An 11,420-nucleotide genomic window follows, 5' to 3' on the forward strand; every position below is an offset into this window, starting at 1 on the left:
AAACACGGACACAGCCCGGGCTGCAGAGAAATATTTCAGTTTTAAGTGAACTACAGGAGAATAAAGTGGGGGAGGAAGGAAGGAAGGGGGTTGTGAACAAAAATAATCACAGTTTCACTTGGTTTTTCTTACTAGAAAGAGCAGCTGAACCATGGGGGCACAGCCCGGGGGGGCTTTGGGTGCCCAACACCCCCAAATCTCACCCCAGGAGGGTGTGAGCTCCTCAGGAGCACCCCCAGAGCTGCCAGGCGGGAGCCTCTGCACTGGCCTCAGAAGGAAATGCCCAAGGGCAAGGAGTGAAGAGCTGCTGCCACCTCTCCCTGGAGGCACCATGGGGCTGTGGTGGGGGGTTCCCACCTCCCAGCCCTACTTGGGGAGGGGAAAAGCAAAAATCCCCTGGTCCCTCCCCAGGCTGAGCCCACCCAGTGCCCCAACTCCAGGTCCCCGTGGGGAGAGGGTTCCCCCTGATGGGACCCATCAATGATCTCTCCCACCCCATGGGAGGAGTGTTTAGGACTTATTGAAGGCCACCAGCGTGGCCCAGATCATCTCTGTGCCTCTGCCTTTGGCTCCAGCTCCAGGTTCCTCTGGGGAGAGGGGTCCCCTTGATAGGACCCCATGTGGGGTGTGCAGTCCCCTTGATGGGACCCATCAATGATCTCCCCCACCCCATGTGGGGCGGGGTTTAGGACTTATTGAAGGCTGCCAGCATGGCCCAGATCATCTCCATGGCCCTGCCCTTGGCAGCTTCCAGGTCCAGGCTCCTCTGGGGAGACCCCTGTGGGACCCCAGCTGGCACCTCAGGATGGGACCCATCAAGGGTCTCCCCCACCCAATGTAAGGAGTGTTTAGGACTTATTGAAGGCCACCAGCACGGCCCAGATCATCTCTGTGTTCCTGCCTTTGGGACCTTCCAGGTCCAGGCCTCTCGGGGGAGAGGGTTCCCCTTGATGGGACCCATCAATGATCTCTCCCACCCCATGTGTGGGGGGTTCAGGACTTATTGAAGGCCACCAGCATGGCCCAGATCATCTCTGTGTTCCTGCCTTTGGCACCTTCCAAGTCCCCATGGGGAGACCCCAGGGTGGAACCCCAAGATGGGACCCACCAAGGAGAGGTTTTAGGACTTATTGAAGGCCGCCAGCACGGCCCAGATCATCTCCATGCCCTTGCCCTTGGCAGCCTCCACCTCAGGGTCCATATCCAGCAGGTCCTTGGTCCTGTTCATGGCCACGTCGTACTTGTCGTCGGCCAGGCTGGCGAAAACGTTCTCCAGCACGTCCGAGGCGTGGGCCAGCACCAGCAGGGCCAGGGTCCTGCGCTCCATGCGCTGGGGCTCGTTGACCCAACGCTCCAGGACGCTCTCCTGGAGCCTCTTGAGCAGGCGCTGCTTCTCGGAGGCGTTGCACACGGGGTGGGTGGTCATGTCGAAGAGGAGGAAGTTCTGCTTCTCCGTGGTCAGGATGCCCTTCTCCACCAGAGCCTTGGCCAGGCGCTCCCGCACGTTGCGCAGCTGGTACTGCAGCTTGAAGGGGTTCCAGGTCTCTCCTGAGGGACAGGAGGCTCTGCTCAAGCTTTGCTTCCCAATCCCAACGTCCTTGCACCCTTCTATGATGTCCTGCATGGACACCTGGCTCTGCCAAAGGAGCTCTGAGGTTCAAGATCTCCACCAAGCTCCCAAGCCAGAAAATCCTTCTCTGCCCCCACATTCAGCCTTCTCCTGCTCTCCTCATCTCCAGGGATCTCCAGGGATCTCCAGGGATCCAGAGCCAGGCCAGGGAGACTCTGGTCAAGGTTTACTTCCCAATCCCAACGTTCTTCCATCCTTCCATGATGTCCTGCATGGACACCTGGCTCTGCCACAGGAGCTCTGAGTTCCAAGATTTCCACCAAGCTCCCAAGCCAGAAAATCCTTCTCTGCCCCCACATTCAGCCTTCTCCTGCTCTCCTCATCTCCAGGGATCTCCAGGGATCTCCAGGGATCTCCAGGGATCCAGAGCCAGACCATGGAGACTCTGGTCAAGGTTTACTTCCCAATCCCAACGTTCTTCCATCCTTCCATGATGTCCTGCATGGACACCTGGCTCTGATCCCTTGGCCAGACTCAGATCCTCCTGGCAAAGCTCCCAGTGGAGCTTGAAGAGAAATCCCAGGAGACCCCAGGGCAAATCCCTTCCCAAAGCCTCTTCCACCCATGGGTCACCTCAGGCTTGGTGAGGCCTCAGCATTTGGATCCTGCAAAATGCTTCCCAGGAGACCAAAATCCCATTGAGGACCTGGAAATCCTCCCCAGGATCCCCAAATCTTATCTGAGATCCTCCAAAATGCTTCCTAGGAGCCCCAAATCCTACCTGGGACCCCCAGAATCCTCCAGTAGAACCTTCAAATTCTACCAGAACACCTAAATACCCCCCCAGGGTGATCTGGGAAGGGAAATCAGGGAATTGTGGACAGGCCTGGAGAGGGATTTTGGAGAAGGTTTCTGGAGGGATTGGAGGGTCCAGGCTGGTTTTGGGTTTCCCTCACCACCACATCCTGGAGCTCTGGATGCAGAGGGTGATCCCTGATGGATTTTGGTGGCTTTGGTTGAGGGATGGCAGTTCCCTTACCACCAGACCCTGGAGATCTGGAGGCAGAGGGTGTTTGGACAGGTCTGGAGAGGGGTTCTAGAGGGATCTGAGGGTCCATGGCAGTTTTGGGGCTTTCTCCTCTTTTTGGGGTTCCCTCACCACCAGATCCTGGAGCTCTGGATGCAGAAGGTGATGCTGGACCTGGGATCCCTGATGGATTTTGGTGGCTTTGGCTGGGTCTGAGGGATGTTTGGACAGCCCTGGAGAGGGGTTTTGGAGAGTCCAGGCTGGTTTTGAGTTTCCCTCACCACCAGATCCTGGAGCTCTGGATGCAGAGGGTGATCCCTGATGGATTTTGGTGGCTTTGGCTGGGTCTGGGTCCTGGAGCTCTGGATGCAGAGGGTGACCCTGGATGGATTTGGGTGGTTTTGGCTGGGGCTGGGTCCTGGAGCTCTGGATGCAGAGGGTGACCCTGGATGGATTTGGGTGGCTTTGGCTGGGTCTGGGTCCTGGAGCTCTGGATGCAGAGGGTGACCCTGGGTGGATTTGGGTGGCTTTGGCTGGGTCTGGGTCCTGGAGCTCTGGATGCAGAGAGGGATGCAGAGGGTGACCCTGGGTGGATTTGGGTGGCTTTGGCTGGGTCTCAGGGATGTTTGGAGAGCCCTGGAGGGAGCTGGGATGGTGGAATTTCCACCTGGCCCTACCAGTGAGCAGCTCTATCCAGGTCTGCACCGTCTCTGCTGTCTCCGTGGCCTTGATGTGCCTGAGGGTCTCATCCAGCAGCACATCCCCAGTGGGAGCATCTGACTTCAGCAGCACCTGGGAGGAGCAATATTCTAGAATATTTGCATATTGTAAATCTGTGTCATTATTCTAGAATATGAAACTATTATAATGATATAATAATGTTACAATATTATTATATAATACCATAATTTTGTAATTCTGTATAAATGTTATATAATAGTATGCTATTAGAGTTATATATTAATGTAATCTATTAATATATCATAATATTGTCATTTTATATCAATCTTATATAATATTGTAATTATATAATAATATAATATTCTATCAAAATTATATTATGATACTGGATAATCACTATATATAATATAATATTCTATTATTATATACTATTATAATTTATTTATATACTATATCTATACATTATATTAACATTAATATAATATTATAGTGTGTAATAATATAAAATTATAATTATATCATATTATAATATTGGGGTTTATAGTATTGCTATATAATAGTCTATATTAATATTAATATATTATATTATATATTATATTAGTATAACATTATAACATATAATGATATATTATAATTATATAATACTATAAAATTGGCTTTTTGCAAATATTAAAATGGATTTTACACGTGTGATGTTGAAGTAACTTTGTTATAAAGATGCAGTTTTTATTTCTGCTTTATGGTATGTATCTCCTATTGTCCTTTATAAAATTAAATTAATTATAAATTCATTATTAAATTATTTTTACATTTTATTATTTATTAATTTAAATTTCATTTTTAAATTTTATTATTATTTATTTTAATTTTAATAGCTATTTTCTTTTTTATTATTTATTTCTGTAAATTTTAATTGTTTATTTTATTACTATTTATTTTCATTTTTATTATTTATTTTATTCACATTTACTTATTTTATTTTCGATTTTTATTTATATTACTTCCTTTATTTTATTAATTTCTTTCTTATTTGTTTATATTATTTACTTTATTTTATTATCTATTCATTTAAAATTTTATATCATTATTTATTGATTTATATTTTTTATTATTTATTATAATTTATAATTATTGTTATTTATTTATTTATTTATTTATTTATTTATTTATTATTGTTATAAATTTTATTTAAGATTTCTATGTTATTATTTCTCCATTTGCACAAGAGACTGAACACGTTTTTCTCACATCCCCCAGGCAGGATGGGGAGGGCAGAGCCCCGCCCCTGCCCTGCAGCAGCCTGACCTTCCTCTCCAGCAGCCTCTTCTTCCTCAGGGCCAGCGGCTCCAGGCGGATGCGGCCGCGCAGCGCCAGCTCGATCAGGATCCCGCCCCGCAGCCCCGAGGAGATGCAGTCGTTCCAGAAGGAGGTGTAGCCCTGGCGAGAACACGGCAGGGAATTTGTCCTCTCTGCTGCTTCTGGTCCCTGCTGGACTGCTGGGATCCAGCCCAGGAGTCCCCCCAAAGCTCCCCAGGTTCCCACAGTTCCCTTCTCTAAACCTTCCCACATTTCCCTGCTCCTTTCTCCCCAAAGCTCCCCAGATTCCCACAGTTCCCTTCTCTAAACCTTCCCACATTTCCCTGCTCCTTTCTCCCCAAAGCTCCCCAGATTCCCACATTTCCCTGCTCCTTTCTCTAAACCTCCCCACATTTCCCTGCTCCTTTCTCCCCAAAGCTCCCCAGATTCCCACATTTCCCTGCTCCTTTCTCTAAACCTTCCCACATTTCCCTGCTCCTTTCTCCCCAAAGCTCCCCAGATTCCCACATTTCCCTGCTCCTTTCTCTAAACCTTCCCACATTTCCCTGCTCCTTTCTCCCCAAAGCTCCCCAGGTTCCCACAGTTCCTTTCTCTAAACCTTCCCACATTTCCCTGCTCCTTTCTCTAAAGCTTCCCAGATTCCCACAGTTCCCTTCTCTAAACCTTCCCACATTTCCCTCCTCCTTTCTCTAAACCTTCCCAGATTTCCACATTTCCCTGCTCCTTTCTCCCCAAAGCTCCCCAGATTCCCACAGTTCCTTTCTCTAAACCTTCCCACATTTCCCTGCTCCTTTCTCTAAACCTTCCCAGATTTCCACATTTCCCTGCTCCTTTCTCTAAGCCTTCCCAGATTTCCACAGTTCCCTGCTCCTGTCTCTCTAAACCTTCCCACATTTCTCTGCTCCTGTCTCTCCAAACATTCCCAGATTTCCACATTTCCCTGCTCCTTTCTCTCCAAAGCTTCCCAGATTCCCACATTTCCCTGCTCCTTTCTCTAAACCTTCCCACATTTCCCTGCTCCTTTCTCTAAACCTTCCCAGATTCCCACATTTCCCTAAACCTTCCCAGATTTCCCTGCTCCTGTCTCTCCAAAGCTTCCCAGATTTCCATATTTCTCTGCTCCTTTCCCTAAACCTTCCCAGATTTCCACATTTCCCTGTTCTGTCTCTAAAGCTTCCCAGATTCCCACATTTCTCTGCTCCTGTCTCTCCAAACATTCCCAGATTTCCACATTTCCCTGCTCCTGTCTCTCCAAACCCTCCCAGATTTCCCTGCTCCTGCCTGATCATAAAAAGGAGCAGCAAAAAGGAAGAGAATTCCAAGTTCCAGAATGCACAGGACAGTTCTGGGCTGCAATTGCAGCCAGGGAGAAAAAAAAAAACAAAACTGGACAAGAAAGCCCAGGGAAGGGCAGGGAGGGAATTTGCAGGGAGGGAATTTGCTGTTTCCTGAGCTCCAACAACACTCGAGTGATGCTTTCCAAGAGAGCTGGGGCTCTGCTTTGGAGCAATGGGGCAGCCCAGGTGACCCTTCCCTTCCCTTCCCTTCCCTTCCCTTCCCTTCCCTTCCCTTCCCTTCCCTTCCCTTCCCTTCCCTTCCCTTCCCTTCCCTTCCCTTCCCTTCCCTGATGAGAACAAAGCCCCATTGTTTCCTTCTGTTCCAGGATTTCAGGCAAGCCAGGGCTCAGGGAGAGCCTGGGGGGCTGGACAGGCACCTGAGGGTGCCCAAGGGAAGGGTGACCCCAGTGGGATCACAGCCACCCAGGGCTGGTTTGCAGGGAGACCCCAACACACCTGCAATGGGTTCCTGGTGGCAATTTCCACCTTTCTGCTCTTTTTCCCTCCCTTTCTGCTGCCCTTTTGGCTTTGTTCCTCCCTTTCTGCTGCTTGCTTTCTTTCCTCCATTTCTGCTCTTTTTTCCTCCCTTTCTGCTGCCCTTTTGGCTTTGTTCCTCCCTTTCTGCTGCTTGCTTTCTTTCCTCCATTTCTGCTCTTTTTTTCCCTCCGGTTCTGCTTTTTTTCCCTTCCCTTTTGCTGCTCTTTTTGCTCTTTTCCCCTCCTTTTCTGCTCCTTTTTCTGCTTTTTTCCCTCCCTTTCTACTGCTTTCTTGCCTCCCTTTCTGCTGCCCTTTCTGCTCTTTTTCCCCTCTCTTTCTGCTGCCCTTTTTGCTCTTTTTTCCTCCCTTTCTGCTGCTTGCTTTTTTCCCTTTCTGCTCTTTTTTCCCTCCTTTTCTGCCCTTTTTTCCCTCCCCTTTTGCTGCTCTTTCTGCTCTTTTTTCCTCCCTTTCTGCTGCTTGCTTTTTTCCCTTTCCGCTCTTTTTTCCCTCCTTTTCTGCTGCTTTTCCCCTCCTTTTCTGCCCTTTTCCCCTCCCCTCCTGCTGCTCTTTCTGCTGCTTTCTTTCCTCCCTTTCTGCTCTTTCTCTGGATGGAAAACAAGGAGGGAAGGACCTGAAAGGAGCTCCTTTCCCCAGTCTCCTGCCACCAGGAGCCTGCAGAAAAAGTGAATCCCTTCCCAAGGCAAACAGGCTGGGAAGCCCCAGCCCTCCCCAGGGAAGGTTTTCCCTCCCCAGGGGTGAATTCCCATCCCCTGTGGCTCTGTTTGAGCAGGACGTGTGGTCACTGGGCTTGCCCTGCACAGGGAACCATAAAAGAAATGAAGATTTTTTTATTTGCTTTCTCCACTTCCTTGTGCAGGAACACAAAGCAACCTTTCATCCCTGCCCTCCTGGTTTCCTTTCCTGGATTTTGCTCCTGGCTTTTACAAACAAGTTCTCCAGGAAAGGGTGTGAAGATTAGCAAAGGTTTCAATTTCCTGGCCTCAAGGGCACGTTACCCCTAGGAAATTTGAAATTCCAAAGCTCCTGGGTTATTTCCAGCTTCTGGAATCAGACTGGTTATAAAAGCCAGGCTGGTTTGCAGCCAGGTCCTCCTACATGGACAGACTGGTACTTTAAATAATGAAATTACACCGTGAGCTCATTGAATTTGGCAAAAATCATCTTGTTTTTCCCCAGTCATCAAAGCATGAGTGAACACCTGAGCTGTGAAAACAGAGCCCAGCTCAAGGCCAGGCTGCTGCTGCTGCCTCTGGTTGTGAGCTACAGGAATGTGGAAGGACAGGATGGAATAAAAACAAACAAAAAAGAAAAGTGTGACAAGGTTTTTTCCCCTGTTTGTTGTGCTCTCCCAGGTTCCTGGTGGCTGAAGGGCCATTCCCAGGATGCATTCATTAACCAAGAACACCAAACACAGCCCAGGAGAAAAGCAGCCCATGGCACCCCACTCCCAGGCTGCTCTCAAATATTTGCTCCAGGATTATTTGCATTGTGTTCCCTTTACAGCCCTGAGCTCCTGCCACTTCCCAGTTGGCTCCTAGATCTTATCTGGGGCTCTGAAACAGGACAGCCCCAGCCCTTGTCACTGTCACAGCCTGGGCTGGATCCGTGGCACAGCTCAGCACCAGCTGGGACCAGCCCACAACTGCAGAGCCCTGCTGCAAAGAAGGTTCTGGCACCTCACAAAGGTTTAACTCTACCCCTGAGGGAGGAAGAGGAGGAGGACATCCACCCCAGCTCCTCAGGGTGGGAGACAGGATCACACAGGAATCATGGAATAGTTACAGCTGCAAAAGATCTCCAGGATCATTGAGTTCAATCTTGACCAAAGTGGGCTCCTGGAGCTGGAAAGCCTCTCTAGAAGCTTCTGCTCTGCCACTGCCACCCCAAAAAGCACCTTGGCCACCTGGTTGGCTTCCCCTGGTCTGCAATTCCCCATCCACTCGTCAGGAATAGCAGATTTTAGAACTGTGGACTGGTTTGGGTTGGAAGAGACCTTAAAGATCAACTGATCCCATTCCCTTCATGGCAGGGACAGGTTCCAGCACACCAGGCTGCTCCAAGCCACTCCCAGGATGGGGCAGCCATGGACTAACCCGTGCCAGGACCTCATCACCCTCCCAGCCAAAGATTTGCCCAAGCTGATGCAGGGGTGAAAACAAGGCACAGGGACAGCACAGACAGCTCAGAGAACCCCACACCAGGAATCCTCCCCTTCCAGGCAGAGCTGACAAACGAGTTCCTAGCAGCTGATAAGCACAAACCCATTCTGTTAGACCAGGATCCCCTTCCCCCAGGGTGACAGGCACACAGGAGGAGCTCCCCCAGTGCCATTCCCAGCCAGAGCTGCCCATCCCCAGCCCTGCCTGGCCCAGGGAGGCAGCAGAGATGCAGCTCCTGTTCCCTGGCCACTGTGGCTCCAGACTCAGCCTGTGCCTGCTCCCAGCTCCCAGCCCAGCTGACTCTGCTGCCCTCTGCCTCTTCCCTCTGCTCTTTCCCCCATGGATTTTTAAAGAGCAGAGCAGTGCTCATGGTGTCCCTGTGTGCCAGCTGCTGCTTTGGAGCTGCAGAGAAGGATGAAAGGATGTTGACCCTTTGATAAACCAGCTGAGCCTCCATCTACCCATGGCTTCAGCCCTGGAAAGAAAAACCCCTCTTTGTTTTGTACACCCACACCTCCTGCCACTATCCCCAAGGCAGAGCTGCTGGGACAGCACTTATCAGCCACAGGCACAGCTCAGGTTGCCATCTCCTGGCACAGGGAGCCCAGAGCAGCTGGCCCATCTCTGGAAGTGTCCGAGGCCAGGCTGGACAGGGCTTGGAGCAGGCTGGGATGGTGGAAGGTGTTCCTGCCCATGGCGGGGGTTTGGAACTTGATGAGCTTTCCAGTCCCTTCCAACACTCGTGCCTCAGTTGAGGTGTTGGGGCTGGGTTGGACTCCATGATCTTTAAGGTCTCTTCCAACCCAGTGATTCTGTGAATTCTGTGAACCTGACCCATCCCACGATTGTGTGATTCCAAGCAGTGCTAAGGGAGAACACTGAGAAGAACCCATCCAATCCCTTCTGCTGCTCCCTGAGAGCCTTGAGCCCAGCTTGACCACAGCACTGCCCACGTGCCTCGAGCCCCACCAGCCTCACCTCCTTGTCCTTCAGCCCCAGGAGCAGCACCTCCTCCATGAGGGTCAGGCGGATGTCTTTGGAGTCATCGGGCTCGTCCTCGTTCAGCTCCCGGTCCGCAGCCTCCTCCTCACCCTCCCCCTTCTTCTCGGAGCCCCGGCCCTCGGCCCGCCGGCCCCGGTGCGTCAGCGTCGTCATCTCCGGCTGCACGGAGGGCACGGGGCTGAGACCCCAGAGCCCCAGAAACCCCTCCCCAGAGCCCCTCCCTCCCACCCAAACCCCCATTCCCAGACCCAAACCCCCATTCCTGGACTAAGAGGTGCTTGTCCCTTCTACCCCAGGATTTCCAGCTCCCCCAGACCCAAACCCCTCCCCCAGACCCAGACCCCCAAACCCCCTCCCCCAGACCAAGGCACACTCCTACCCCAGGATTTCCAGCTCCCCCAGATCCAAACCCCCATTCCCAGACTAAGAGGTGCTGGTCCCTTCTACCTCAGGATTTCCAGTTCCCCCAGACCCAAATCCCTTCCCTCAGACCCAAACAACCATTCCCAGACCCCAGACCCAAACCCGCTCACCCAGACCAAGGGACGCTCCTACCCCAAGATTTCCAGCTCCCCCAGACCCAAACCCCCAGCCCACGGGGCTCTCTCGTCCCTTCCCCCCCGGATTCCCAGCTCCCCATTGCCGGGGTTGTCGGGGATCCCCGTCCCCCCTCATCGCTGAGCCGGTCACAGCCCAGGTTCTGAGGGGAGGAGCAGCGGAGCCCCCGAGCCCCTGAGGGCGGGTCCCGCACTCCCGGCAGCGTCCGGGGACGGCCCCGTCCCACCGCCCCTGTCCCACCGGGCTCCCAACCCCGGTCCGGCTCTGCCTCACCCCCCGGGCTCCGTCCCACCCCTCACGGCCCCTGCCCGGCCCTGCCTCACCCCCCGGGCTCCGTCCCACCCCTCACGACCCCGGCCCGGCTCCATCCCAGCCCCCGGCCCAGCCCCGCTCCATCCCGCCCGCGGCCGCAGCGCCCCGCTGGTGAAGATCCGCCCCCCACCCACGAGGGTGGGGGCTGCCGAAGCCCCCCGCCCGCTGCCCGGCCTCACCGCAGCCCGGCGGGTCCGCCCGCCCCGCTGGGTTCCGGGGCCGCGGGCAGGAAAAGCCACCGCGGGGCCGCCGCCGCTTCCTGGCCTCCGCTGGTCCCGCCCACGCCGCGGCTCCGACCAATGGGAGCCCGTGCGGGTCAGAGCAGCCAATGAGTGCGGCCGGGCTGGGTCGAGGGGCGGGACTTCCTCCTGCCAGTCAAGGGGTGGCTCCGCCCCCGCCCGCGTGTCCTGTCGCGGTCCCGGTTCAGTTCTTGTCCCGTCCCGTGTCCCATTCCGTGTCCCATCCCCGCTCCAGTTCCGTCCTGTGTCCCATTCCGTGTCCTGTCCCGTGTCCCCTCCTGTGTCCCATTCTGTGTCCCCTCCTATGTACCATTCCGTGTCCCGTCCTGTGTCCCATTTTGTGTCCTGTCCCTTGTCACATCCCTGCTCTAGTCCTGTCCCGTGTCCCATCCCAATCCCGTTCCCGCTCCAGTCCCGTTTCCTGTCCCATTCCATGTCCTGACCCGTGTCCCTTCTCCGCTCCAGTCCCGTCTCCCTCTCCCATCCCATTCCCGTCCGGTCCCCGCCCCAGTCCCGTCTCCTTCTCCCATCCCTTTCCCGTGTCCCATCCCATTCCCGTCCTGTCCCGTGTCCCATTCCCGTGTCCCATCCCATTCCCGTCCTGTCCCGTGTCCCATTCCCGTGTCCCATCCCATTCCCGTCCTGTCCCGTGTCCCGTTCCCATCCCGTCTCCCTCTCCCATCCCGTGTCCCGTATCCCGGTGTCACGTTCCCGTTCCCG

At 53.2% G+C, this 11,420-nt stretch overlaps 1 protein-coding gene across 1 annotated transcript; it reads right to left on the bottom strand.

The window, feature by feature from the left end:
* Positions 1 to 21: 21 nt before the first annotated feature.
* GOLPH3L (golgi phosphoprotein 3 like) lies at positions 22 to 10,733 on the bottom strand. Its single transcript, XM_066568130.1, has 5 exons — positions 10,641 to 10,733; positions 9,568 to 9,750; positions 4,584 to 4,715; positions 3,275 to 3,389; positions 22 to 1,548 (listed from the first exon to the last, which is right to left on the bottom strand). The coding sequence occupies exons 2-5, from the start codon at positions 9,742 to 9,744 to the stop codon at positions 1,121 to 1,123; spliced, it is 852 nt and encodes a 283-aa protein (XP_066424227.1). The 5' UTR covers positions 9,745 to 9,750; positions 10,641 to 10,733; the 3' UTR covers positions 22 to 1,120.
* Positions 10,734 to 11,420: the final 687 nt, after the last annotated feature.

Source organism: Molothrus aeneus, chromosome 31, assembly GCF_037042795.1.
Source record: "Molothrus aeneus isolate 106 chromosome 31, BPBGC_Maene_1.0, whole genome shotgun sequence".
Classification (NCBI taxonomy): domain Eukaryota; kingdom Metazoa; phylum Chordata; class Aves; order Passeriformes; family Icteridae; genus Molothrus; species Molothrus aeneus.

Bases quoted from the DNA above. Each gene is read 5' to 3' on its own strand.
- GOLPH3L (XM_066568130.1), bottom strand. From the start codon at position 9,744: ATGACGACGCTGACGCACCGGGGCCGGCGGGCCGAGGGCCGGGGCTCC. The intron at 3,390-4,583 runs GTCAGGCTGCTG...TGCTCCTCCCAG, and splicing joins AGAGGCTGCTGGAGAGGAAG to GTGCTGCTGAAGTCAGATGC. The intron at 1,549-3,274 runs GTAGGGCCAGGT...CCTGTCCCTCAG, and splicing joins CTGGATAGAGCTGCTCACTG to GAGAGACCTGGAACCCCTTC.